Genomic DNA, 27,778 nt, shown 5'->3' with positions numbered 1-27,778 from the left:
CCTTTTTAAATTATTTATACATCATAGATAGTATGTTTTCTTAGTGAATGTAGTAGTTTATTACTTCCACAAGAGGGAGTGTTGCATAATTTTATAACTAAAATAAGTCTTTAATGTAACTAAAATAATTTTCAGGTTAGCTACAAAATTAATTAAGCTCATCTTAGAACTTTTTCTCATTTTATTATATGTGCTATCTAGCGCTTCATCAACCCAAGAAGCTTCTTAAAGTTTGGCATTTTAGATACCTTCAATACAAATTTTCAATTTAAGGATTTATCTGAAATGCCTTATTAGTACCAATGTATGAAATAAGCCTAATGATATAAAATTACATTTGATTCTCTAAATGATTTTACCTAATAAGCAGGATGAAATTCAAGAAAAAACTAAAAAAATTTTTCAGCACTGGTAAAAAAAAAAAAAATCACAAAAACAGTCATTCTATGAGAAGTCTAGGGTGTCTTTTTTTAAAAAATTAGTCTTAGTCTAACTTGAAATGTTTTTTTAAAAAAATATAAAATATTTATTTTTTGTAAAGCACTTGGAATGAATTTTGCGCTCTGGGAGTCCGTAGACCTGGATTAAACTTTGATTTAAGCAATGCAACACCTTTCTGGGCCTGATTTTTATCTATAAATTCAAGAATTTGGACTATCTAATGTCTAAGGTCATTTTCTAAAATTCTATGAAATAAGAAGGCACTGGGGAAAGTTAAAAACATTTTTACTTGAAGTTTGCTCTGCAATAGCTAGCAGATTATAGGGATTTTTCTTCAGATAAAATGTGTTGATGCTACAGCTTGGAAGCAAAGATTAAGAACGCAAAGGTATTGAGAGTAGTTCTTCGACAAATAACAGGTCAGAGGTCCTGGCTTTAAACTCTCTTTCCCAGTCCCTTTTTCACCAGTAGTCATCATTTTACCTCTCAGTTCTACACGTTGCTGTTACACAAGCCAAGTTTTGTCCAGAGGTTAACTTGAGCTTCGCTTCATAGCACACCGTGTATGATATGCTTTCCATTGGTAAAGATAACCTTTAATTGTTTGAAGACTTATTAATCATATTTTCATTTTCTGCTATGTCCTACTTATTTTATCGCTCAATTTCAGGAGAACAAACCTAAATATGTTACCTTTCAGGTTTTAAAATATGCTTTGTTCTTTTGGTTGCTTTTCTTTTTATTTTCCTTCATTCCTCCCTCCCTCCCTCCCTTCCTTCCATTATTTTTAAATTTTTTATATAATTTTAAAGGTTACTTTTCATTTACAGTTATTACAAAATATTAGCTATATTCCCCATGTTGTATAATCATACATCCTTGAGCCCATCTTATACCCAATAGTTTGTGCCTCCCACCGGGCCCCCATATTGCCTCTCCCCCTTTAAAAGTTATTATTAGAAGCTTCAGTACTCTTACTGGATTCTAGATTAAACCATAAAAATAGGTTGAAAGTTTATGAATTTCATTTGAAAAAGAAGTTTCTCTTTTATTTCTCCAAAATGTAATGATTCTCTGACCTCAAGACTTAGACTGTTAAAATTAAATTCTAATGTGGCTCAACTTACATATTGTCACCTGACATTTAGCACTTGGTTCTCACTTTCTCATTCTGCTTTCACGCACTCTGCCACTCATGAAATCTATCAGCCGTTGATGCCATTCTCTCTAAATTACCTCTGCATTAACTACCTGAGTTCCATAATACCTGCTTATATTTTCATATCTTCTGCAATTTATTAAACTCTTTGTTATTGGTTTTGTCTTCTCTCCAATTTTCAGTTTTAGGTATGGTTACATAGTTTCCACATCAAAAATCAGGAACTTTAACAAATGATCTTTTTTAATTTATGAATTTCCTTTTATGAATCATATTCTAGGATAGCAAAATAAAGAGCATTTAGCATTTAATGAAATGCCTTTATTAAAAAGTACAGATTTGTTTGCCATATATCTAATTGCCTTGCCATATTTCTATTTTTTAAAAAAACTTCTTTGTTCTTCTTCCTTAACTTTTCCTAAAATTGTTTTCACGTCTCAGGGTCAGTTCAACTTAAGGAGTTTTCAAATGTCTAGAAATGAGTAAATTTCTACCATGGTAAAAGTAATATTTATGTTAATGAATTATAATGTTAAAATTAGAAATTATATTTATTACCCCCTTCAAAACTCTCTATGATTAATTACCTGGAGTTCCATATATGTATTTGCATACACTTTTACAGAAAGCCGTGAAGTTTCTGCCTATCTTCATTCTCTCAAATAGGAGTTTGAATCCAGACAAATGGGTAGGCTCTGATTTATGCTGTAGTCCTGATTACATATTTCTTTTTCTCTGTTCTTAAAGCAGTTATGGGGGCAGTGTGTATCAATTTTGTTTGAGAGCCAACTCAGCCTTACAGAGCCCCAGGCAAAAATGTAGTTAGGGAAGGAAAAGACAGGCAAGGCATAAAATTCTAGTGGAGTAGTATGAAGGAATTCTAGACTTCACAAACCTACACAGCCTAGAGTCAGTTTCTGTTTTAAAAGAGAGAGAGACAGAGATAAAGAAAACTCTTCTAATATTAATAGCAGTTGGAACTTGTAGCAGGAGCTAAGGTTTTATCACTTGAGCCACCAAAAACATCTCATGCTTTTTACTAGTTTTTTCTAATTTGAGAAAAGGAAATGGTCAGTATCTAGGAATTCATTCATTTATTCAAAAATATTTATTAAACATTTGTTAGCCAGATACTCTGCTAAGTGCTAAGTACACGTTAGTGGCTTAAATAGGCATAATTCCTGCCCTTTTGAAGTTTACCATGAATTAGCTGTTAATCTCCCTGTTTTTTGCCTCTTTATGCTTCACACTTTGTTTGATTCTTATATTCACAGTAGTAGTGATCTGTCTGCATTAATTTGTCGTCTGATTTTCAAATGTGTCAGCAAAACCATTTTTTAAATCTTTACTAACCTAAATAAGAAAGTGATTGCCACTTTCTTTAATGTGACTATTGTCAGTTATCTTCTGTGCCATAAATGTCAGTCGTTGTGAGAATAGCTTGTAGGTTTTATTGCCATTGTCTGCTTTCACCATATGCTTTCAGTGTCAAAGCAGCAGTTGTACTGAAGATGCTTTGTTGTGTTTTTACCGTGTAAAAAGATTTTTTCCAATCATAGCATAACAGGATGTTGAATGACAGAGGTAATGTTTTTTTTTTCCTGCCATAAGGCATAATTTCCACAGCAGGAATTATGCATATTTGTATGTTGGGAAAAGAGGGCTTTTACCATCTCCATGTTGAAAGTCCATGTGGCATGAGGAAATCTTTTCCTTTATTTTTATTTTTGTTGTTGTTGTTGCTATCATTTTTAAAAAATCCATATTGTCACTTAAATGAGAAATATTTGCAATTAAATAGTACCCGAGTTAAACATTTATGAATAGAGCTTGCTTAGTTGTTTGTCATTAGTGAATTTTTCATCTGAATGTTTATTCACCGTGCTACAGAAAATGTGATCTTTCTATTGTTCTTAATTCCTCATTGTTTTTAATTCACCAAAGTATAATGTTTCTATCTTTAAGGAGTAGTAGACTTATGGTTTTTGTGAGGTATGTGTACATCAGTTATTGAAAATTGTGCTGTGTGTGCTCTCATGGTGTTTTTGAAATCATGATTTTTATTTTACCTCTTTTAAAAGATAACATAATAATTCTTTTTTTAATAATTAAACTAATTTAGTAAATTCAAGATGGAGGCGCTTTCCTACTGATTATGCTTCCACCTCAGAAGATGAATTTGGATCAAACCGTAATTCCCCTAAACATACCCGTCTACGTACTTCTCCAGCCCTGAAAACGACTCGATTGCAGAGCTCTGGGTCAGGAATGCCAACTAGTTCTTCATTCAAACACCGGATTAAAGAACAGGAAGACTACATCCGAGATTGGACTGCTCATCGAGAAGAAATAGCCAGGTTGGTTTTAATGGGTTATCTCTAAGAGTTGAAATTGTTTCAACTTGATAACAAGTTTAGCTTTTACTTGGTTTGTACTAGTAGTACAAGGAATGAAATCCACAGATAACTATGAACTTAGTTTTGTTGGTAGTATAACTGTCTATCCTTTTTTTTTAATATGTGGTATTTTTAATGTGAGTGCTACTTACATATTGTAGAATTAATTTATTTTGGTAAACCGCCCTTTCTTATTTCTAGTAGAGATACTGATGAATTAATATAATTTTTGAAAAGTAGTCAGTATCAGCTCTACATAATTGAGAATTGTGCAGCTAAATTTTTGAATACTTTCCTTTTACCTTCCAAAGAGGTAATAGTGTACTTCTTAGAGACGTTGCTAATGTTCTCTGAGGAGAATTAGAGTTAGTCAGATAACTACTCACACTTTGGTGAGTTCATTAGATAGAGTCAGTACAATCCTTTAATAATTAAATGAAAATATTATTTCGAATGTTAAATAAATGTATTTATAATAACCTTAAGATTACATAATAAAAAGTAAAATTCATGCTGCGGATGTGATTTTTAATTGATAACATTGTAGTTGAACATTAAAGAGAGGCTCTACTCAAATAAATGCTATAGTAATTAAGGGTTTTTTAAGTTTGTACGGTATTAAATTTTGCTGCAGTATGCCACATGTTACCTATACATTTTCACTCTGTACATGCTAAAATTATTTCTGCCTTTAGTTTAAGACCCTAATCTTCAAGTTTTATACTTGACAACATTTATTAAAGAATTTATTTATAATAATTCATAAATGCTTTTTTAAAAAGCTTTTATGATGATTTTATTATGTTCATCTTTACTCTGTGGACTTCTGTGAATTGTTTTTTTCCGGCTCATTAGTTTAATGTTTAGGTTTTTTGCTTTTTTTGTCTTTAATGACTATTCACTTGTGATTGCTTTTAGTTCTTAAAGAACATGCCCTTCTAATCTCATTGCATTGCTTAAACATTGTTTTTTGGCTGTATAAATGACAATAATTATTGAAGCATTGTAAACCAGTTCTGATTAGAGTACAGGCATATATGTGCTTTGGGATCCATGAATTATTAAGGGCCCACAAAACTCCTGTTAGTGAGAGAATCTTGACACTACATTTTTTCTTGTGGGCACAGCTGGCAACAGCAGGCCTTGCTCTTGTCTCATCATTTTTCTCCTTCCCATGCAGAAGTCTCACCACGTGAGCTCAAGGGGAACCTGAGGGAACTAGAGTGTTCTGCTTTTTCTTAGGAGGCTTAGCGTCTCAAGCTCTCTACCCCAAACTAGAAAACTAAACACCTTCTTCTGGGCCAAATCCACTTCCCTGCCCCTAAACAGCAAAGAATTATGATAAAAGGGGAAAGTGAATAAGAACTGTCTGTTATATTTTCAGTTAGTTTTATTTTGTTAGTATGTGTATTTTATTACCCTTGTCTATGTATATTCTATTATTTATAGTAGTACTCTAAAGCTAGGCAATTTAACCTCTAATGATTACATGCCTTTCTCCTCCAGTTTCTTAGCATTATGCTAATAAAACTTGCTATTGGGATTTAATTTTTCAAGGTATATTTTTCAGCCATACATCTCAAAGCAAGAGAATGTTCTCTTTGTTTATTAAGGAATTTTAAAAGGCAGGGGGAGGATAGGAAGTATGCAAGGAAAGAAAGTTAAAGTTGGTATTTAATGTTCCCATAAGACGCTGATAAGTTTGCTTAATATGAGGAAATTTATTTTCAAATAACTATGAATCACATACTAAACAGAATGGAGAAATACATAGCTTTATTTAAATTGACTACCACTTTCACTTAAGAAAACACATGCTGGAGCAATACTTTTTAAAGAGTAATAGGTAAAGATACTTTTATTTGAAAAGCACAATAGTGATTTTAATTTATTACAAAATGTTTTATGCTTTGTCATATTCTATTTGCTTAGATTTTAGAGCTATATTACTAAACCAGGACTTTGTAAGTCTGTACTTATTTACCTTCGTTTAAACTTAAAGCACAAAAATTCCATCTGGAATATAAAGAATATAAGCAAAATATAATATATTTAGTCTTTCAATTTGAAGAGGAAACTTTTTTCCAGGTACCCCTGATACATGTGCTTTTGATAGCACTTGTCCCAGTTTCTCCATTTTAACACAGATACAGATTTGCTTCCCTTGGGAATTTCTTAGATTATACCTTTATGAATTTTAGGGTAAACAAAGCTATAATACCACCTTTACAGATTATCAAATATAATACATTTAACCTAAAAATTATACTGGAAGATTATATAATTCTCATTTGAATCACAATGCACTTAAAGATATTTCAGTGTTTTAGATTCATTATTACACATTCCACTGTAACATTAAATTTTTTAGGAGGGAGTTCTAGTTAACAATATTTTATTTTAAGGTTTAAAAACCAGTTCATTATAGATATGTTATAGGAGAGGATTAAATCATAAAGGCAAAATAATATTTTATCCTAATGTTGATTGAAGGTATTATTTGCAAAGGTGAGATACTCTTGCACCTTTACACCTTTGCAGTTCTGTTTTGGATCAAGTTTTTGCATGCATAAGTTCTTTATATATATTGTGTATATGCATGTAATCCCCATCCACTCAGCAAAGAATTCCTAAGCAACTTCTATGAGCAGAATGTAGTGTTTAGCGTGAGTGAACTGTAAAGATGACTTAGACATGGATGTCCTCAGTTCAGAGTCAGAGGAAAGAAACAAAGGTGTTGTGTGCAGTTGATACAGGCAGAGTGACAGAAGAGGTTTTAAAAAATATGAAGTTTGTCCAAGTATAAGATATAAAGGTATATAGTTAATGGATGACCAAATTGAAGATAATATGGAGCCAGCTGAATAATAGGAGACTTTGAATGCCAGCTACGAAGTGTGCATATTATTTTATGTATGTTGAAACTTTAAGATTTTTGAAAAGGAAGGTAACTTAAGATCTATATTAAAAGAAGGTAACTTTGAAGGGCATTTTGTAGAATTGTTTGAGAGAGAAGAGAGCCTAGAGGTAAACTAGTAATCTATTCTAGAAGTTAATGTGTAAGATATTGGAGACCTGAGACAAGATAGTGTTAGTGAGGGTACAAGTGGAGATATGGACGTGTAACTGTTGACAGAGTTTGATGGTTGCCAGCATGACAACATGGTTGTTCAAATGGATATTGGTAAGAATAAGGAAGACAAAAGACAAGAAGGAAGACAAGCTTCGTTTTGGACATACTGACTTTAAGGTACTTAAGGAACAGCCATGTGAAAGCGTATGGCTCTGCAACATAGGAAGCTGATGAGAGCTAGAATCATCGTTTTGGATGTCAGGGAGAAAATACTTGAAGCTGTGGTCATAGACGATATTGCCAGGAAGTGGTGAGTGAACCTAGAATACTGTTAAACTCAGAGGTGTAACCTAAATTATAAGGATGCAGTATAGCTGAATGATCAAAATCGTGGACTCTGGGATCAGGCCTTCTAGATTGAAACCCAGCTCTACCCACAAGGTCAGTATGACCCTTGACAAGTTAAGTAACTGTGCTCTAGTGATCTCATGCATAAAATGGACATAACAGTAGTGCCAACTTGAGAGAGTTGACAGACTGATGCATGTACATAACCTAGTGCTTGACATATAGTAAGCTATCAATAAATGTTATATTTAAGTGGAGTGCAGAGAAAACAGTGTGGTGTGTGTGTATACTCAAATATGATTATATTTAGAACTTAATTGTGAGCTTTCTGTTTTCTGTATGACTCCAGATGTAATTGGAGTTTCAGAATCAATGCTATATTCTTATAATTTATAAAGTATTCTGTTAGGCTTACCCTATACAAATAGGAAACCTAAGAATCTCAACCAAGGTTTTGTTCACATTTTCAATCCAAACATTATTTTAAAATGTTCTTTTTTACCTGAGAATAATAATGCTGATATGTAAGTGGTCTGTTTTTTTTTTAATATTGAAATGATTGTTAAATAAATGTATCACACCCACCTAATGAGTCCTACTCCCTGATTTGATGACCTCCAAAGTAAAGTCATCTGACACTTCATGTCAAGAGGGAAAAGGCTTTTATTATTACTAAGTCTTTTACATGTAATACTTTTATTAGTGAAAATCAAATAAGAATACCTATCAAATACATTTTGAAAAATTTTTAAATAGAACTATGGTTTATATTTTTCAAGCCTAAATAATATTTTCAATTAAAATTACAAATGTATAGTAATCTTAATGATGAAAAACCAAATACTTGTCATTTTAATATATTACTAAAAGCTTTTTTGTTTTATTTTTTTGGTAAGATTCAGTTTAATTTAGTGGCCAGAATTAAGTGGTGTGGGGTTCCATATAATCTATAAAGTAATGTAAGGAAACATCTATGCATAGCAATCTATTTTAGTTAACAATGTCTTTTAATGGCAATACAGTTAAAGGATATACTATATTTGGGGATATGTGTGGAAGTGAGCTTTAATAATACTAAAGTATTTTTTATTTCGGAGAAAAGACCATAGAGATAAAACTTACATTATCAAGGAATAAAGTATATCTATTCAGTCAGTTTTAAGCTTTATTGGTTCAAAATAGCTAAAGTCTAGGTCCAGCCTATGTCTGTTTGTTCTGTTGGGCTAGGCCAAATCCAGATAGCAAGGGTAGGAGCAAAATATCTGCCCAGAATAACTGTCAAATGACAGTTATTCTTCAGTTTCTGTTTTTCAGCATTTCCTAGATATTATGCCTTCATCATATTCTCTGACCTGAGGGTACCTTATACTCTTTGCTGTACTTTGGCTATCTCAAATCTTGCTCATTGAATAAGGGCAGCATTTTCCTGTCAGGTGACTTCACACCATCTTCTTTTAACTTGCAGACTTTGTGTCTGGTGGAAATGGCATGGGGTGGTGTGGTGGTGATTGTTTCTTTAATTTTTCTCATTTATTTAGGAACTGTTTATTGATGGCCAAGAGTGTGCTAAGACCTTCAAAATTATCTTCTTAACCATTACCTCTTCATGACTTGCTCAGTTTATTTGAAGCATATTCATAAGTTTAAAGACTACACTTAAGTAAATATAACTTATCTGTGGTGCTAAGCTCGCGTTTAAACTTAATTTCATTGAAGAAAATGGAAGGTAACTTTTAAAATATATATATAATTAAATCCCTACCTCTTTTGATGGCCAGAAATAGATTCTTTGGGCCAGCCATTAAATTGCTTTGGCTACCCAATTTCAATTCATTACTCTCCCAACCTAAGCCAGTCTTTTGTGGCTCAGATTACCTATTTCTCCCAATTCTCCGTGCTTTCATTGAATGCCCACAATAGATGTGGATTGCCATAATTCTTTCATTAAGATTTTTGGAATATTGCATCAAAATTCCATCAACATATAATAAATATAACTGAGATTTTCCACCAAAAGAAGAATAAGATCTTCCTTATCAGAAGGAAACTTTCGTGAACCTTCCCTATAGTCTTTAGCTAGGTCAAGTATATGAGTTAATCTTTATGCCTCTTGAGAGCTAGGCTTCTTTGATTCTTTATTATAAAGTCAGATTCAACATAAGATTTTCTGGAATGACCCTTAATGTCTCTCCTAAAACTAATTTTATATTTTTATCACTCCTGTCGTTTAAAAAAGTAGACTAAATTATTTCTTAAAAGCTAAGTAAAGTTATAGTTATAATCTCTTATCCAGTGTTAAAGTAACAAGAGGTTTGATTTGTTATCATTCGCTTCAATGTTAGGATTCTAAAGCTAGTATACTTCTTTAGTAGCTCATCACTTCCTTTTTTCCAGGAATATGAAAAGCAATCTCATGCTCATGGTTTATATGTATATCCTTTGAAACTCTACTTACATATAAAAACTTTTGAAACTTAATATGCTATTAAAAAGATAAAGCAGATATTTTCCTTTTCAGTTAATTTAAAACCTAAAAGACTGTTAATGGTGGCAATTTAAATAAAGTCTGATAGTTTGTTTCTATCATGGTTATTAGGTAACACTTGCAAATATTGCATGTTTAATAGAACATGCATTTCACAAGGACTCTCATTTTCAATATTTTAAACTTCTAGTATACCCAAAGCATATTATTAATATATTTTAATTAGTTAATCGATTTAAATAAGAAAGGGGACATTACTGAGATAGTTCATCTGAGAAAATCATAAACTTCATAAAGTATGTCCTCATTACCCCACCTTTTTACAAATAATGCATATTCATTTCTATAAAATTTTTGAAATTGGATTATTGGTTCTGACACTTAAGGTAGACAAAATTAGCACAGATGTTATAGAACTTAACCCTGAAACTATATTTCCTTCCTTAAGGACTGTTATCCTATCCATATTTTGTAATAAAATAAAATTAAATGTGAAAATTATCCATATTTCTAATTAGAAGGGTTGAGTTTTTATTGGTATTGCAAAGGAAGCAGATGGAAGCAAAACTCCAAATAAAAGTTCTGTTCATTTTAGAATTTCCTCCTTCAGCAGATTTATAGAGGTGGGAGATTGAGTATAAGGACAGGGGTTATAAACTTGGAGATCAAAGAAAGAACACAGAATGCAAGAGATAATATTCTAATAAATGTAATATAGAAGTATTACAGAATTAATTTGTAAACCTAGATTGAACAACCATATGAATAGATCCATACTCTCTGTTGAGTCATAAAACTGTTATTTCTGAAGATATTCATAACTTTGGCTTTTTTTTCTTGGTAATTTTATATGTCTTTTAGAATTCCTAATACTGGTTTTAGTAGGTGCTAAGATTTTTAAGCAATGCAGATTTAAATTAAGTTAAAGGTCTTTATTATTGAGTCAACTTTAAGATAGGAATTGCCATGCAAAGAAACAGCTGGTATATACGCAACATACTTTTAAATTAAAAGAAAGCTTTTTGGATGCCTACTAACTGAACAGTATACGTGGTTATATACATTAGGAGTTCATTGTAGTACAGTTTTTACTGTATGACATGTTGACATTGCTGCTGTTTGTGTTTTTTCTAATTAATTCATTACTGCTTTCTACAAATATCAGAAGCTTCATCGTACAAATGTCTGCATAAAAAACTTTAAAAATAAAATAGATGGTTAGATAAGTAAAAGTTGTCTATTTCTTATCTCATTAAACTGGGTTATTCTGTTTCTCATCCTAGTTCATTTTAGGAAATTACAAGAGTGGAATATTTTATCTAAGGAAACAGTTTACACCCATTCTTAAAAGAATTACATCAACAGTTAACAAGTTTTTAAAAATTATATGTGGAATGGTAATATGAGATACATAATGTGACATATAGAAAGATCTGGTTACACCACTTACTGTTTGTGACCTTAACCGAAAAATAGTTGCATAACCTCTTCTGAGGCTGATTTTCCTCATCTACAAAACAAGCTGATTAATACCTCTCTTACAAGGTGGTTGTAAGAATTAGAGTTGGTGAATATAAAGCTTCTTTATAATGTTTTTGATTATAATATAATGGTAAGTATTGGTTTTGATTATTTGAAAATATAATTCTAAGCTTCTGAAGCCAAGGACCCTGTCTGCTTATTTACCATTGCAGCCCTTAGGGCCTACCACAGTGGCCAGATCAGTAAATATTTATTAGTAAATAAAAAGGAATTGACCACAGCTTGCTTCTGTTGGGCCATAAGCTTCAACATAGCTTTTCTTTTTAAATCTGTAGTTAAGGTTTTTTTGTTTTGTTTTGTTTTTTGTGGTACGCGGGCCTCACTATTGTGGCCTCTCCCGCTGCGGAGTGCAGGCTCCGGACGCACAGGCTCAGCGGCCATGGCTCACGGGCCCAGCCGCTCCGCGGCATGTGGGATCCTCCCGGACCGGGGCACGAACCCGTGTCCTCTGCATCGGCAGGCGGACTCTCAACCACTGTGCCACCAGGGAAGCCCAGTAGTTAAGTTTTTATGCAATTACTGCATTCCTTGAAAGTCTTTCAAGCTCATATTTTGCATAAGTTAAAAAACTGTTACTTTGTGCTTTGGATTTTAGAGTTGGGAATATTAAAACAGGTACTTTACAAATATTCTGTCATTCCAAAACCTTCCCTGTGGAAGTAGCCAAATGAGCTCATGTGCAGTGGATGCATAACTTAGAAAATGTTCAGTTATCACCAATAACAATTATTTAATTCTTCAATCCATGTAGCTAAAAATACAAATAAATGGCTTTATGGAAATAAGCTCTGAACCTGGAATCTGGCCCTGTCTTATCTACTTTTAAGTTGTGTGGTCATGAGCAAGCCAGTAATTTTCCCCAAAAATGTGTCTTTATTCATAATCAGATAAGTTCTACCTCACAAGCTAGAGCTTGTGACCCTCGAATGACATATTGTGTACTGTGAAGTATGGTATATGGTGTAAAGTGCCATGCTGTGTCACAGTTCCTCACCTTGGTACCGTAAACCCCTTGGGCTGTCTGGGGAAGCTTAGGGAGCTCTTCTCAGAAGAATGTTTCTAAATGCATAAACGTAAAATACTTAGAATGACAAAGAAATGCAATTATATTGAAATACAGTTATCAAAATATTTTTAAAGGTATATAGTAATATATGGTTCTCTGTTAACATACTAAATGGAATGTTATTGCTATGGGTTTAATGAACTGCAGTAATTTTGAAATAGTGATGACTAAGTGTTTTGAGGTACTTGTAGCAACTATAATGTGATTACTTTTGCTGACAAAAATCAGCAGTATTGCTAATACCACTGTTGTTTATTGCTTGTATTTATAATTGAAAGAAATGCTAAGTTTCAGTTAGGCGAGTAGTGAAAATAAAGTTGTAATTGCTTTTCTCATTCAAGTTCATGGACTCCTTGAATTCTGTTCACCACCCCCAAGTTTAAGAACTCCTGTATAGTCATTAACATTAACAGTGTATTTTTAAAAGACATATCACTACTTCAGGTGTTTAACAAGTATTTTTCAAAGTGACAACTTGTAGATGACGTGCAGTTTAGTTTTATTAATATTTGGAATTAAAGTTTAAGACTTTGAGTATCAAATAGTTAATAGCATGTCCAAAAAATCTTAAGTTTTGAGTACAAATCTTTAACTAAATATACAACTTAAGTAACTGATTCTATCAAAATGATTGTTTCTAGACCTGTTATTTGAAAGTATTAAACTTCTTTTCTGAAATTATTGCCAGGATCAGCCAAGATCTTGCTCTCATTGCTCGGGAAATCAACGATGTAGCAGGAGAGATAGATTCAGTGACTTCATCAGGCACTGCCCCTAGTACCACAGTAAGCACTGCTGCCACCACCCCTGGCTCTGCCATAGACACTAGAGAAGAGGTAGGAGATCTTCATGGAGAAATGCATAAGGTTCTTTCTTTTCTTTATTTCTTTTGCTTTTAGCTTTTTGCTTAGTTTATTTTAGTTACATCCACCCTTCCTGTTTGCATGAAGCTCTGCATTTTCCAACTTTGCTTTAACAAGTTTCTTTTATGTTTTTATAACAAAACTAGTAAAGGCTAACATTTTGTCTACTATTAACATGAAGCTATAAAATGATTTAAAATAAGCACTTTGTAAAATATGAAAATAAACGGTAACTGAAAAGCAAACCCAAATTTGGTAAATGTATAAATAATAAATAGATGTATAAAGTTTTTGTAAATTTTACATAGCTTCTTAACTAGGAGTTATCTCTAGTAGCAAAGAAAGAGAAAAATTCTACAGTTTTCATGACTTTAAATAATTCTGTTGATGAATATACACATGCATATGTATACACAAAGATTCTTCAAAAATTGAGATATACCTACACACACACTCAAACATGTGTATTCAGTTTTGAAACACTCTTGTGAACTCTGCAATGTAAGTTAGCATATATAGACTATTGCCCTTCCAAAACCAGGGCCTCCTGCCCTCCCACTCCAGGGGGCACCATGTACATACATGGCTCCAGAAGGTGCCTTTAACATATAAATCTGGCCATGTTGGCTCTCTTGATTTGGTGCAGAGATACAAACAAAAGATTGGCATTTTGAAAAATGAATTATAGTTTTATTAGGACAAAGCCACACTAATTCGTTTAATTATCATCTGGCTGTTTTATGCTACAATGTCAGAATTGAGTAGTCGGACAGAGGCTGTATGGCTGCAAAGCCTAAAATATTTATTATCTGGCCCTTTACAGAAAAAATTTTCCAGCCCCTAATACTGATGATTCATTCTACTCCCTTAATTTTATAAAATAATGTTCTCAATAGTAGCCAAAAATGGCTAGCCTTTTTGACAAATTTAATTCTGGTAAACTGTACTACTAAAATTTTCTTCAGTTGCTTTTTGTCACCTTTATAATCTTATTCTTTAATGGTCATTTTTTGGTTTTTTTTTTTCCCCTTTTTGTGTTGTCTAATTTGGTAAATGATGTTTCATCAACCTGTGTAGAGTTTTGTTACCACAGTGATCAATTGTAAATGTATATAAAAATCACTCTTATTGCTGAAAAACAAAAGAATCCTCTTGGTGGCAAGACATACACAATTCTTCTGGTACACTTTAAATAATGAAGATATTATTTTCACAGCTGTCTAACTAAATTTTACCTAACATGATTGTACATTCACTCAGACCCAGTAAAATTTTTCAAACATTTCATTGAGTAGACTTCCATTCTTTCCTTTTGGCTTTATTTTTTATTATTGTACTAGAGTTTATTCCTTCTTCAGTAAACCTGAGCTACTTTGTACCATATGTGTATAATTTGCACTGTAGATGGCAGTATATCATTTGTACTGGAATATGTCATTTCTGTAACATTGCTAAAAGTTTATCTAAGACCAAAAAATACTTACTTTGTGAATTAAAAAAACTTTTTTTCTTTTGTAAACTTAATTATAATTTGCAATTTATTTATCTGTGAAGAAATTTGGCACCTGGATTTGGGGAGAAAAAAAGGAAAAAACAAGATAGGAAACTAAAAGAAAAAGAAACATTATTTTACACGGGCAAGGCAGTGTGAGTAAAATGAACTCCTTGTCCATCTACATGGCTCGGTTTTTTCTATTTACCATCTGTGTTTTCCATTTAGGGGAAACCTTATCCATGGAACACTCAAATTTAACATAGTTAAATATTTTGGATTTTGAAAATAAAATCGATGTAGATGAACATTTATTTTATAAAACAGACACCTTTGAAGTGCTTATAAAAAGAAAGTAATTGGTTTATTGAAGATATCATGCTTCTATTACTACCTGAGAATGGAATGACTTCTGTCTAATTATAAAAACTATAATGCCAATATCTACATTTTTCCAAATTACTCTGTGCTCATAAGGATTTGCTTTTGTCCTGTTAGTTAGTTGATCGTGTTTTTGATGAAAGCCTCAACTTCCGAAAGATCCCTCCATTAGTTCATTCTAAAACACCAGAAGGAAACAACTGTCGGTCTAGTGATCCAAGACCTCAACCAACAGAGCCTCCTGATCACTTAACAATTACAAGGCGGAGAACCTGGAGCAGGGATGAAGTGAGTAAACCATAAACTTTAACAAATGGCAGAGGAGGCATGCCCCATTGGTAGGGAAAAGATGAGAACTATTCAGTATATAGGGCTGGGAAAAAAAGTGCTTGTCCTTATGGGTAGAATGGAATTTCATCCTGACATCACATCAAATACAAATAATTAACTCCAAATTAATTTAGTTCCTAAAGGGCAAAAGCAGAACTTTAAAATTTTTTAGTAAAATATAGGTAAATATCTTTCAACACTGCAGCAGGGAATGATTTCTTAAAAGACACAAAAAGTTTTGACTTTAATAAAAGGTTGATAAATTTGAGTATGTTAAAGGACTATGTGAAACATACAGGCAACAAGGGATTAGTATACAGAATATATCAGAACTCCTACAATCAATTTTAAAAGGCAAAAACAGCCCAGTAGAAAAATCTTCAAATAACATGCACAGCATTTCACTGAAAATACCCAAGGCTTATAAAGAGATGTTCAACTTCATGAGTGTTCAGAGAAATACTTTCTAAGACTACAGTGAGATTATTTTATACTCATTCAATTGGCAACAAATAAAAAAGTCTTAAAATATTAAATGTTGGAGAAGATGTGAATACATAAGATTTCTTATTGTTGCTAGTGAGGTTAAATTGGTCCAGTCACTTTGGCAAACAGTTTGACATTATTTCCTAAAGTTGAGCATAAACATAGCCCATTATCTAGTAGTTTTGCTGCTAGTGCATACCCTTTCCCATTGAGAGCAAAAGTCACGCAAAAGGATATTTATAATAGCGGTGTGGACAGTAACAAAACTTGGAAACAATCTAAGTGTTTATATCTGAAGAAAATTGAATGTATTAATTGGTATGTGTACAAAATGAACAATTTATGGAGTAATCAAAACAAATGAACTACAGCAACATGCCACAATGTGGATGAATTTTAGCAATAGAACATTAAATGAAAAAAGTAAATCTCAAAAGATTGTATATAATGTGTTTTGTCACAAATTAATAAAATAAAAATATATACTTAGGGCAGAAATAGATCTAACAAATTATATAAAAAGGAAAGCAAGGGAATGATAAATGGGATTCAGGACATTGTTTACCTTGGGCGGAGGGAGACAGGGAGCTGCGATGGAAAAAACCTAGAGGTAGATTATAGCAGTTAGCTGTTTCTTTATAACCACAAAAATCTCAGTGGCATAAAGCAATAGGCATTTATCACACACCAGTGGGTTAGCTGGTGGTACTGCTCAGGTGGACAATTAAAAGTTGTAGGTTGAGTTCAGGTTTGCTCCATGTGTCTCTATTGTTGCTAGGACCACATCTGTGGATCACTGGATATACGGAACTGGAGGTAAAAGTTAGTGTATAAGACTATATATGTTTGCAGTAGTACAGAGTAGAAAAAAATCTACCTGATGGAGAAGCACTGTAGCTAGTTCCATAGCTGCAATTATAATATGTTAGATGGTTTTAGAACACACTTTCTTTGTCCTGATAGTTGATAAATTGTTCTTGGTTTCAGGGAAAGGGCCCATTCTCTAATCTTATTCATACTTACTTGTCCTGAGGTCTAGGAAGATAAATTCCTCTAAATGTAATAAAACTATAGAAGTTTATGTTTTTAAAGAGAATGGAAACATTTAGATTGATAGTTATCTCATAGTTGATAATCAGAAAAAATTTTAATACATTGTGATACTGAACTCTATGATGTAGAAAAGAGAGATATCCTTTCTATATTATAATCTAACTTAGACTATACTGTCCTTTCTCACTCCTTCCTAATTAATATATGTCTTCTACTCTTATTTGGCCTTTTTTCTCAAGGCTCACAAAATACCATTATGCTTATTTAGGCTTTCATTGTCTTTATGTTGCTTTTCACGCCCTAAGTTACCTTTTATCCCCCACTAAATTCAAATACTTATCATACTCAAGTTCTAGTCTTCCATGATACTTTTCCTTATTAATGCCAACGCTCCCTGAACTCCCTTTCATTAGAATTCATAAAGCAGTGAATCACAATTAGTACTTATTTACATTGTTTTTATAAAAATATTTAATAATATTTCCTGTATGTTGTTCTTATCTCCCCTGCCAGTGTTTAAAGCATCTTAACATCCAAGGCCATGTCTTATTTTCTGGATTTTTTTTAACAGTCTAGATATAGTTCTGACAATGTAAGGAACTGATTTTAGAACCCATATCTAGTCCCAAGTTCAGTCCTTTTTCTAGCATTCCACACTAGCTGTGCCTTTCATGGTTTAGCTCTTGGCAAACTACAGGATGCAGGCCAAATTCAGCCTACCACCTGGTTTTGTAAATAAAGTCTTATTATGACACAGCTGCTTTTGCTATAATGTAGCTGCTTTTGCTATAATGAGGTGCATAGTTGTGACAAGAGACCATATGGCCCCAGTCTTCACTCTCTGGCCCTTTACAGAAGTCTGCTAACCCTTGGTTTTGCCCATAAAGTTCAACTGGGGTGGTAACAACCCCCATCATTAAAACTTATTATTTTGAGTAAATTTTTTAAAATTATCTTTCCCACTGTGGAGAACAAGGATTATAATCTTCTTGATCTCTGTGTGCATATTATTTGGTGAATATTTGCCTACTATTTAATACTAGGAGACATGCCTTGAATTTGGCTCAAGTACTCAGTGTAGTTGAAGGTGATATATAACTGTTATCATTTTGAATTTAATTCCACCAAAGGGATATCCTAAAACTAGAGCATTGGGAGGGTTATTAACCAAAGGACTAAATTAATGACATAAACATCGATTAACAGAATCTTACATGGGAATAAAGTCTCCAAATTCAATCATTGATTGAATGATTTTTTGACTGCACATTATTTGTCCAGCACTGTTTTGATGCCCTCACAACTGAGTGCAGAAGGCAGTCAAGTAAGCAGGTAATTACAATTCACTGGGGTAAGTGTAAGAGGGGAAATATAGGATGTGATACTGTGGGAACCCGTAGGAAAGGCACTTGAGAAAATTCAGAGAAGGGTTCTTAGAGATATTGCCATGCAATTTAAGTCCTGAAGGATGGGAGAGGTGTTGGACACTCGAAAACTGGGTCCAGTTGAGAGGGCTAGGGGATGATGAGAGATGACAATGGACATACTTCATGGAGGGAATTGAGGAATAGAAAATTCAATACAACACAGTCCCTATACACAAGATTCTGGCTAGCGAGGGGGTCAGACACTGAAAGATAATAAATTACTTATATTTTCCCATTTATGATCATTTGAATTGGAAGCATGAGGGACAGGATCATGATAGTAATTGAAGATTAGATAATATGGATTTTTTTGTAAGTTATATGATGAAAATAATATGGAAACTTGACAAGTCATTTAACAAAAAAGAACTCCTTTGTTAATATTTACTTTTCTTTCTCAATTTAGTTACACATTACTCTAATTAGATTCTTCATTGATCTTTATTAAAATTAGCATAAATATTAAATGCCCCTAAATGTAGTGAGTTGTGACTAGTATTCTTGGTGGTTATCCAATAGAGCAGTACTATTTTAATGTCTGTTCTTTTCATGTTTCAGGTCATGGGAGATAATCTGCTGCTGTCATCCGTCTTTCAGTTTTCTAGGAAGATTAGACAGTCCATAGATAAGACAGCTGGAAAGATCAGGTACTGTTGTATTACTCAAACATCCTTGCTTCTGTTACCATCTGTTCCACTTTCTGCAAGCCTGCCAGCACAGCTTCTGGGAACTCGTGAAGTCAATGCTACTGAACCTTACTGCTGCCACTAGCATGTTCTTTCCATTTTAGATATTATAGCTATATGCTAGACAGCACAAAGGGGACAGAAAGAGAACAGATGTCCCAAATAATTGGCCCCTTGGTAATTGAGAGCTAACAGCTGTAATCTCTTAGATTAATTTTATTAATAATCAGAAAAATTTACTCTTCCACAAAATAGTAAGTATTTGAAATTAACAGAATTTTAGGGCATCTTTTATGAGACCTCAAACTTTAGTCTAGTTACAGCTTCCTCATTAGTAAAGAGAACAAAGTGAGTACTCTGTAAGACTCAGAAAATTTATGTAAAAAGGCCATAGATAGTCAAAAACTAGATTTTCTAATGCCTTTGCTATTTATTTATGTTGAATCACAATATTTTTTTCAGTGTCTGACCCCTTCGCTAGCCAGAATCTTGTGTATAGGGACTGTGTTGTATTGAATTTTCTATTCCTCAATTCCCTCCATGAAGTATGTCCATTGTCATCTCTCATCATCCCCTAGCCCTCTCAACTGGACCCAGTTTTCGAGTGTCCAACACCTCTCCCATCCTTCAGGACTTAAATTGCATGGCAATATCTCTAAGAACCCTTCTCTGAATTTTCTCAAGTGCCTTTCCTACGGGTTCCCACAGTATCACATCCTATATTTCCCCTCTTACACTTACCCCAGTGAATTGTAATTACCTGCTTACTTGACTGCCTTCTGCACTCAGTTGTGAGGGCATCAAAACAGTGCTGGACAAATAATGTGCAGTCAAAAAAATCATTCAATCATTGATTGAATTTGGAGACTTTATTCCCATGTAAGATTCTGTTAATCGATGTTTATTTCATTAATTTAGTCCTTTGGTTAATAACCCTCCCAAATGCTCTAGTTTTAGGATATTCCTTTGGTGGAATTAAATTCAAAATGATAACAGTTATATTTCACCTTCAACTACACTGAGTACTTGAGCCAAACTCAAGTCATGTCTCCTAGTATTAAATAGTAGGCATATGATTGGGCCCTAAAGGTTTGTTAAGTCATGTGTAACAACTAATTGTTTAAGCTGAATTTTTTTTTTTTCCCTACAAATTTCAGTTGGGCTTTATGCCAGGGAAGGGAGAGCTTCCTTTGTCTCTGGGCACATGCTTGATTAGTAAATCATAGGAGGATGGTTTGTCATGTGAAGGAGAGCTCTCTTACTTGTGACAGAAGATGGGATCAGCAAACTTGGGAGTGATGTAGTCATTAAAGGAACACATACACAATACTCCACCTAAGATGATGTTAGAGCACTAATGACTTAATCACTGAGTACAATTAAAATGAAAGTAATGCACTCATTTATAAGCCCAATCAGAAATTAGAAAATGGTGTTATTTATGAAGAGCCTGCAACTAATGTAATTTCTCTAAATCAGTTATAAACCTGAAAATGTGTACATTTTTAATTTAGAAAGATCCAGTGAAAGTATATTGTTATTATACCTTTTACTTCTTTGTTGATTTTAATAATAAAAATATTTTTTAAATAATAAAAGGGGTGATTGGACTTAGATGGATTAGAAGTTGTGAATAGTAAAATACAGATGGTAAAGCAAAATAATGAAATTAAGACAAATCACATGTAGGTAGCAAAGACAGCTGCCTGCTCAAATAAATGAGCTAGAATGTAAGTTTCGTGAGAGTAGGGGTCTTTGTCTAAACGTACAGTGACTAGAATGTACAATATTTGTTACTATTTGTTGATGAATGATGATTAAATTATTACTCTCTAGGAAATTAAGCTTCTTTAAAACTCATAGCTATATGTGAAAATTGATAAGGTTAAACTTATCAATAAAGACATTGTCTTTAAGTTTTTTATCCCTTCAGTGGCTTAGAACTCTGGAGACATTTGTGTGTGTGTGTGTGTGAGTTAGGAACCTCAGGTGACAATTCTAAGACATTTTCAGCAAAGGTGAAATATGTATGGTTTAACGATTTGAAAAAGCACAAGCATTATACTCAGTAACCACCTTCCGGCAAAGTACACTGGATTTTCAGTGTGGTTAAGCACAGACTTTTTATATTGTATGAATCCATTGTAATTCTAAGTTGGTCCATGAAATAGTCATTGTTTTCTTACTTTCACCAATCCTGATGCTGTAAGGACTCTTTTATAGAGCACATAATAATTTCTTATGCCTTAATATCATAGGCATTAGGATAACAGCTCTTAGATAGCTGGCAAGGATGTTTAGTCTTTTGGCTATAGAAATTTTAACAGTAGATCAGAAGAATATTCTTATATAGGATTCTGGAACCATTGTTGCCTTTTTAAGTATGGTTATTTGTAATTGTTGATGCTCCAGACTTGATTAGATGTTTATGAATTTCATGTTTTTAAATAAGTTGAACCTAGCATATTGAACTTTGAAGAAATACAAATAAAAATGTAATGTAGTTTACTACTTAAATACTGATTAGCTTCTAATAGTAATACTTTACTTTCTGGTACAGTGTTGGTTTTTATATAAGGCAGTTAAACTAGATTTCCAAGCCCAATGACGAAATTCAAATAGAAACTAAAAAGGTACCTAGTATTTACAGCTCTCTAAAACTGCCAAATCATGTCTTCTAGATTGAAGAGAGAAGCATACCACATTTGAAAGACAAGTCAAAATTTTGTGGTCCTTTATTTTATAAGTTAAGATACTTGAAATTAATTTTGAACGTAAGGATCTAAAGATCCTTAATTAATTGTTTTTGTCAAAAGGATAGTGTCTTAACTCTTAATAGGTTATTATGTACAAATATACTAACATGAATTAGGATTTTTAAAGAAAAGCAGCATAAGTACTCTAGTTTTCAACCTTTGAAATAATGTACACGCTTTGCTCAATCAATATGAAGCCTTTTCCTATTTAAAGAGGTCTTAACAAACACAGTTGTTTATACCTAATTCAACCTGTTTTCATCTTATACTGCATATGTTCTGTATGAACAAAGTTGTGTTCTTGTTATAAAAGGTGGTTATATGGTTAATTACAAGTATTAGATAAAATTTGGGGGTTATTCATCTACATTTGTTTTATATTTGGTTTTCGGTAAAGAATGAGGTAAGTACTAAAGGGTTTATGTGTGTATTCATAACCAGTTACTTTATTAGTACAAATCTCTCATATAAATGAGTTTATTGCTAATGTTGGCTCAGTATTTAATTCACAGTTCGTGTTAACACTTAGTGTTTTTTTAAATTCTTGTGTAGCTTTGAAAAGATACATTGCTTTTGTATTATCATTTAAAATGTGATAAGTTTTTAAAATATGAAAAGTAAAATGCTTATTTTTTTATTTATAGAATATTATTTAAAGACAAAGATCGGAATTGGGATGAGATAGAAAGCAAGTTAAGAGCTGAAAGTGAAGTCCCTATTGTGAAAACCTCAAGCATGGTATGATCATTTTTCTTGAATATTAAAACATTTTTTAAAAGTAAGGTTTTGTTTTCAGGGAATGATATGCTTATTTTTAAACTGTTGATTTACATTTATAAAAGAAGATATAAGTGCACAAATTTGGGGAATTTTATGCCTTCAATTGTCTCTCACAGGGATTTAAAATGTTGACTATTTCAAAGTTGCAGAGGGTATGGAGGAACCTTTTATGTTTCTCACTATTTTACACTCTTGTTCTTATAATAATTATATGTTATAAATAAGCAATTTTGAAATAGGAGCCAAACTCAAATATAAGTTGACATGAGTCGTTTCTATTTACTTAATAGATTGCTTTTCTCCTCCTCAAGAATTTGTACAGATTTTTATTGTTCAGGAAGTCATCCTAAAACCGAGGTTGCAGTTCATACATTTTCCAAAGAAATCCTTAAGCCCTTTTACAAAGTCATTGCAAGATTGATCAGTACAAGTTTTTCAGAATCTTTGCTTATTGTTATTATCTTGAACTTCTCATCTTCTGTCATTATCTCATTGAAAAAAAATCTGTTTCAACATTAAAGATTTTAAAATTTGAATCTTGTTTACTGGATATCATGAATTATTTCATATCCTGTTGCTACAGATGTGGTGCCATGTCAATAATATTAAGGATTCCAAATAAGATTAGTGTGAGGTTCATTGCTTATCAAATCAAATAAAAATGTTTTAATTAAAGTAAGCTAATTTTTGTCATTGCTTTCCCTACAGGAGATTTCTTCTATCTTACAGGAGCTAAAAAGAGTTGAAAAGCAGCTACAAGGTAAATTTACTACTGATTAAGTGTAAAGAGCTAACAATTTGGGACAAGCACATTCTAAGTGGTATTTCTAAAATATTATTAAGTATTAGAACACTGATTAAGTGTTGGGATGATGTATGGATAAAGATAAATGTTATCTTTATAAAGATAATGTTACAAGATATCTTTATAAAGATATATATATATATCTTTAACGTTAAAGATATCTTTATAAAGATATAACGTTCTACATATTCAAATTACTTATAAAAAAAGTATTAAAACCAGTATAAATAATTTAAAATATAATAAAGTTAAATTCTAGGCACATAGGCTAGAAGTTGTAATTCATATATTATATATAATATCTATTATTTATATATAAATAATAGTATGTGAAAAATATATAAAATATTTAAATGTGTATATGCAGCTGAAAATGCTTATTGACAATTAGCATTGTTTACTTGATTTGATAATTATATTTGATTTTAAATTATATATATGGTATAACCCAAATGAAATTATGTTATAATATAAATAATAATCATTTGGATAAACCACAAGAAATGAGTGCATATTGGACACAGGGACCAGAAGGAGGAGGTAGAGAAGAAAAAGAAAGAGACTGTTGGCCTCCTAAACTTCAACAGGGACATTGTTTTTGGTGTATGTCAGATCTTTAATTATGCATTTATGCCTATGTGTGTCTTGACCTAGAAGTCCCCAGTGGTACAATAAGCAGATTCCAGAGTCACTTGCTAATTCTGCTGTCTTTGTTGATTGAATTATCAGAGGCATGATATGTTGGTCCTACTAAGTGATTCTTAACCTTTTTTCAGCCTCAGCACACCTAAGGGTTATAATATAACCCCCACGAGGCAAAGTGGCTTGTTTACATGATTATTAGCTGGTAGGAGGGAGTATGCTTTTAAAAGGACCTCTTAAATAATTCTTGTATCTGTGGTGCTTCTTTCTCCCATCTCCCCACTCTACCCAATGCCAAGTTGAAAATCACTTTCCAAGATTTTCCTTTGTCCACGCAAGGATCTTTTGGATTGAAAGCTGGTTTTTATCTGGCCCTTCCTATGAGGTAGCAAGGTCTATTTGGTCTGCTGGGGCTGCCATGGGATATTAGTATCTGGGCTATGAGGGGAACTTAGTGCCCAGTGGTACATACATACTTGTACATGGCTAATACCCTAGCACTCTCACCAGGATGAATGACAACATGCTGTGGTAGCATTCAGAGTGTGCTGATATTACTTTGGCCTCCTCAACTTTCAGGTTACTCTGAACTGTGTTTTAGCAACCAATCTCCAATTATCTGAGTAATAAATAAGGCCAGGAGTGTTTCTTTAAATCATAACCAATATTTTCATCATCCTTTTATAATGATTAAAGCATATTTCAAAAAGATCTTTCCTGAATTCCATACCTCCGAATCCTAGTCTTCCAGCAGGCTCAGATGTCCATAAGTAGCCTACTCAAGGGACCATAGAAAGCTTTTAGGTTTTCATAATCCACAATATAGATCAGCCCCAGAATTCCTGAAAGTGGGGTTTTAAATATAGAATTGAAAGGATTAGCCAAATTTAAGCTCATATAAGCATCAGTAATTGAAATATCCAAATCATAAGCAATATTCATATCCAGATTTAACTGTATCTACAATTTTATCTTTTTCCCTCTTTCTTTTTTTTTCTTTCAGCAATCAATGCTATGATTGACCCAGATGGAACTCTGGAAGCTCTGAACAACATGGGATTTCCCAGTGCTATCTTGCCATCTCCATCAAAACAGAAGTCCAGTCCTGTGAATAACCACAGCAGCCCGGGTCAGACACCGACACTTTGCCAACCAGAAGCTAGGGTTCTTCATCCTGCTGCTGTTTCAGTCTCAGCTGAATTTGAGAATGCCGAATCTGAGGCTGATTTCAGTATACATTTCAATAGGTTCAACCCTGATGGGGAAGAGGAAGATGTTACAGTACATGAATGACTTTCTCTTGCTTGTTAAAAATAATTACTTGTGGAATGACTAGGAATATTGGAAGCAGCATAGTGTTGACTTATACAAAATAAGAGAGCTTGGTCAACTACAATCTTGTTATCTCTGTTTTCTTAATTTTATTTATTTTTTATCTGTAATGTGGAGTCATAGTAATCCTTTCAAACCATTTAGATAACCATTTGATGCACATAGAGGAAAAATCAGATTGTGACAGTTTAACATTTTGTGGTTTTATGATTTTCAAATTGAATTAGATAATTGCATCCTTTCCCTTCATAGATCTTTGTTTTTTTTCTTTAAGCCATGCTGTGACCTACAAGCAAACTAAATACCCAACATTTCTGACCCCCATGTATCCTGTGCCAAGCTGCTCCCTGAAATGGACTTCCTCTTCATCTGTACAGATTTGTTAAACACTTATATTTGCTTCTTAAATAATAGGATTTATATTAGTATTCATTACCATTGGATACAATGACATATTATTCTCCACAGTCAAACTGACCTTTCAAAACAGTCCTTCTTGTGTTCTAAAATTTTCCAACATATATGTGATTTATATAACTTTGTTGCTGCGTAAATTTTCTTGGGGTTTATGGAGATGAACTATTACGTTTGCACTAAGATTTGCTGGGAGTGGTAGGTGGACATATCTATATGTCAGTAAGGACTAACCATCTTTTTTTTTTTTTTTTGTATATAGGATATTGATAACTGTATTTGTTTTAACCCCACAGTGTTTTACTCCACTTTCAAAAAGATGAATTTGGCACTTTTTACCATTTTTTTTAATGAAAGTAAGATTTTGTCTCATTTTAGGGCAAATAACTAGAAGGATTAAACTAGACAGATAGTTTAGGTGGAGTATATTTTTAAAACAAGAACATGTATATTGGTCCTGTGTTACCAAGTTTATATGTGACAGTTGAAAAAATTTCTCCCTTGAGATGATCATGAAGTTAAAATTCTTGGCATTAGGAAACTTAGAGAACCAGTAGTCATAAGATTAGTGGATAGTTTCACTCCCAAGCAATGAGTTGCTTCTGTGTGTTTCCCTGTAGGACCCAGTAGTAAATGCTGTCTCAGTCGTGTACATTTATAAGGACCCTGCAAGGCGACGACGACCAAGGCTTTGGGCCTGTGCTAAACAGGAAGCTTATGAAAAGTATCTTCTATAAACTTGTTTTTTCTCCTTCCAGTAAGTTCACATTTGGATAAGTTTAAAAAGAAAGTTATTATCTTTATGTTTCCAGAACACTATAATTTGGGTGTATCTTATTAATTCAGTTATTAGTAGACCTTGACCCCATCAGTCTATAAAGGTTAAAACTGCAACTTTTGCAACTTTTATGAAATACTCTTTAATATTTCAGCAATAATCCTGTGCTACATTTGTTTTAAGAAAGTAGCTCTGTTCATTTCAAAACTTAACAGGATTTTTAAAAATCCTGTACTGTTGGGCAAGTAAAAGATGCAAAAAAACTGTTTTGTAGAGATGTAAAAACAAAAGTCTGTTATATAATGGCTCTCATATTTTTCTTTAAGTTAAAAAAAAAGGGTAAATGGACTGTTCTCCTTGTAAACCTAAATTCCCAATTCTGTCTAATAAAGGAAGACTGAAAAAATGATTTTAAAGAGCATGAATGGAGAGATACAATTGCTTTGAAGAAATAAGTGAAACATTAAAACAGGGTCAAACCATTTGAAGAAAAAGGACAAAGTAATCACCATTGTTTCCTCTTTAATGTTTGGGTACTGATTATATCAACATGGAAGTTGAAGGTAAGGAGTTGTTTAGGAAAATATTAGCATCTATTCTACTTACATTATCATTTAAGTGTTTACACAGTTTTGTTCAATTACAAACATTTGGCCTTTTACTATGTTATTTTTATTTTGTATGAATACATTATTCTCCTTATTTATTTTTGTTACCTTTATTACTTATGTTATTTTGTTATGCATTTACAACTCCATTTTTAAATAAAGTGTTTCTGGAACTTTGTGCAGTTGATTGTACATTTTATTTCTTCTACCATCTGGATTGCTAATACTTCATCAATTTATATAATAATTGTATATCATTTTCCAAGGTTTAGCAAAAGAAGAAATTCTTCAGTTTTAATTAATATGTGGTAACTGTAAAACTTCATACTATTTTGGGCTAAAGAAGAAAATATTTTCTTAGCAAATTATAGCAAATTTAATTCTCTTAGCTTAATACTCTAATGTAATAGGTACATGCACAGCCTTTATTTTTAG

The 27,778-nt window shown here is 32.7% G+C and overlaps 1 protein-coding gene across 11 annotated transcripts in view; it reads left to right on the top strand.

Moving 5' to 3' along the window:
* CEP170 (centrosomal protein 170) overlaps positions 1-27,524 on the top strand; it is a 145,753-nt gene extending 118,229 nt beyond the window's left edge. For 2 of the 11 annotated variants that reach the window (XM_067030692.1, XM_067030706.1), the window contains 8 exons: positions 3,723-3,957; positions 13,199-13,376; positions 15,364-15,534; positions 19,101-19,189; positions 22,629-22,722; positions 23,473-23,524; positions 25,215-25,340; positions 25,818-27,521. In XM_067030692.1, the coding sequence (XP_066886793.1) occupies positions 3,723-3,957; positions 13,199-13,376; positions 15,364-15,534; positions 19,101-19,189; positions 22,629-22,722; positions 23,473-23,524; positions 25,215-25,340; positions 25,818-25,828 (956 nt within the window). In that variant the 3' untranslated portion in view covers positions 25,829-27,521. Of the gene's footprint in view, positions 1-3,722; positions 3,958-13,198; positions 13,377-15,363; positions 15,535-19,100; positions 19,190-22,628; positions 22,723-23,472; positions 23,525-25,214; positions 25,588-25,817 lie in introns of those variants that run through there. The other 9 variants (XM_059078942.2, XM_067030684.1, XM_067030698.1 and 6 more) reach the window with 8 other exon arrangements.
* The last annotated feature ends 254 nt before the right edge of the window (positions 27,525-27,778 follow it).

This window comes from Kogia breviceps, chromosome 1 (assembly GCF_026419965.1).
Source record: "Kogia breviceps isolate mKogBre1 chromosome 1, mKogBre1 haplotype 1, whole genome shotgun sequence".
Classification (NCBI taxonomy): Eukaryota; Metazoa; Chordata; class Mammalia; order Artiodactyla; family Physeteridae; genus Kogia; species Kogia breviceps.
The sequence above is the reverse complement of the archived record's forward strand: the minus strand, read 5'-3'. Positions and strand labels throughout refer to the sequence as shown.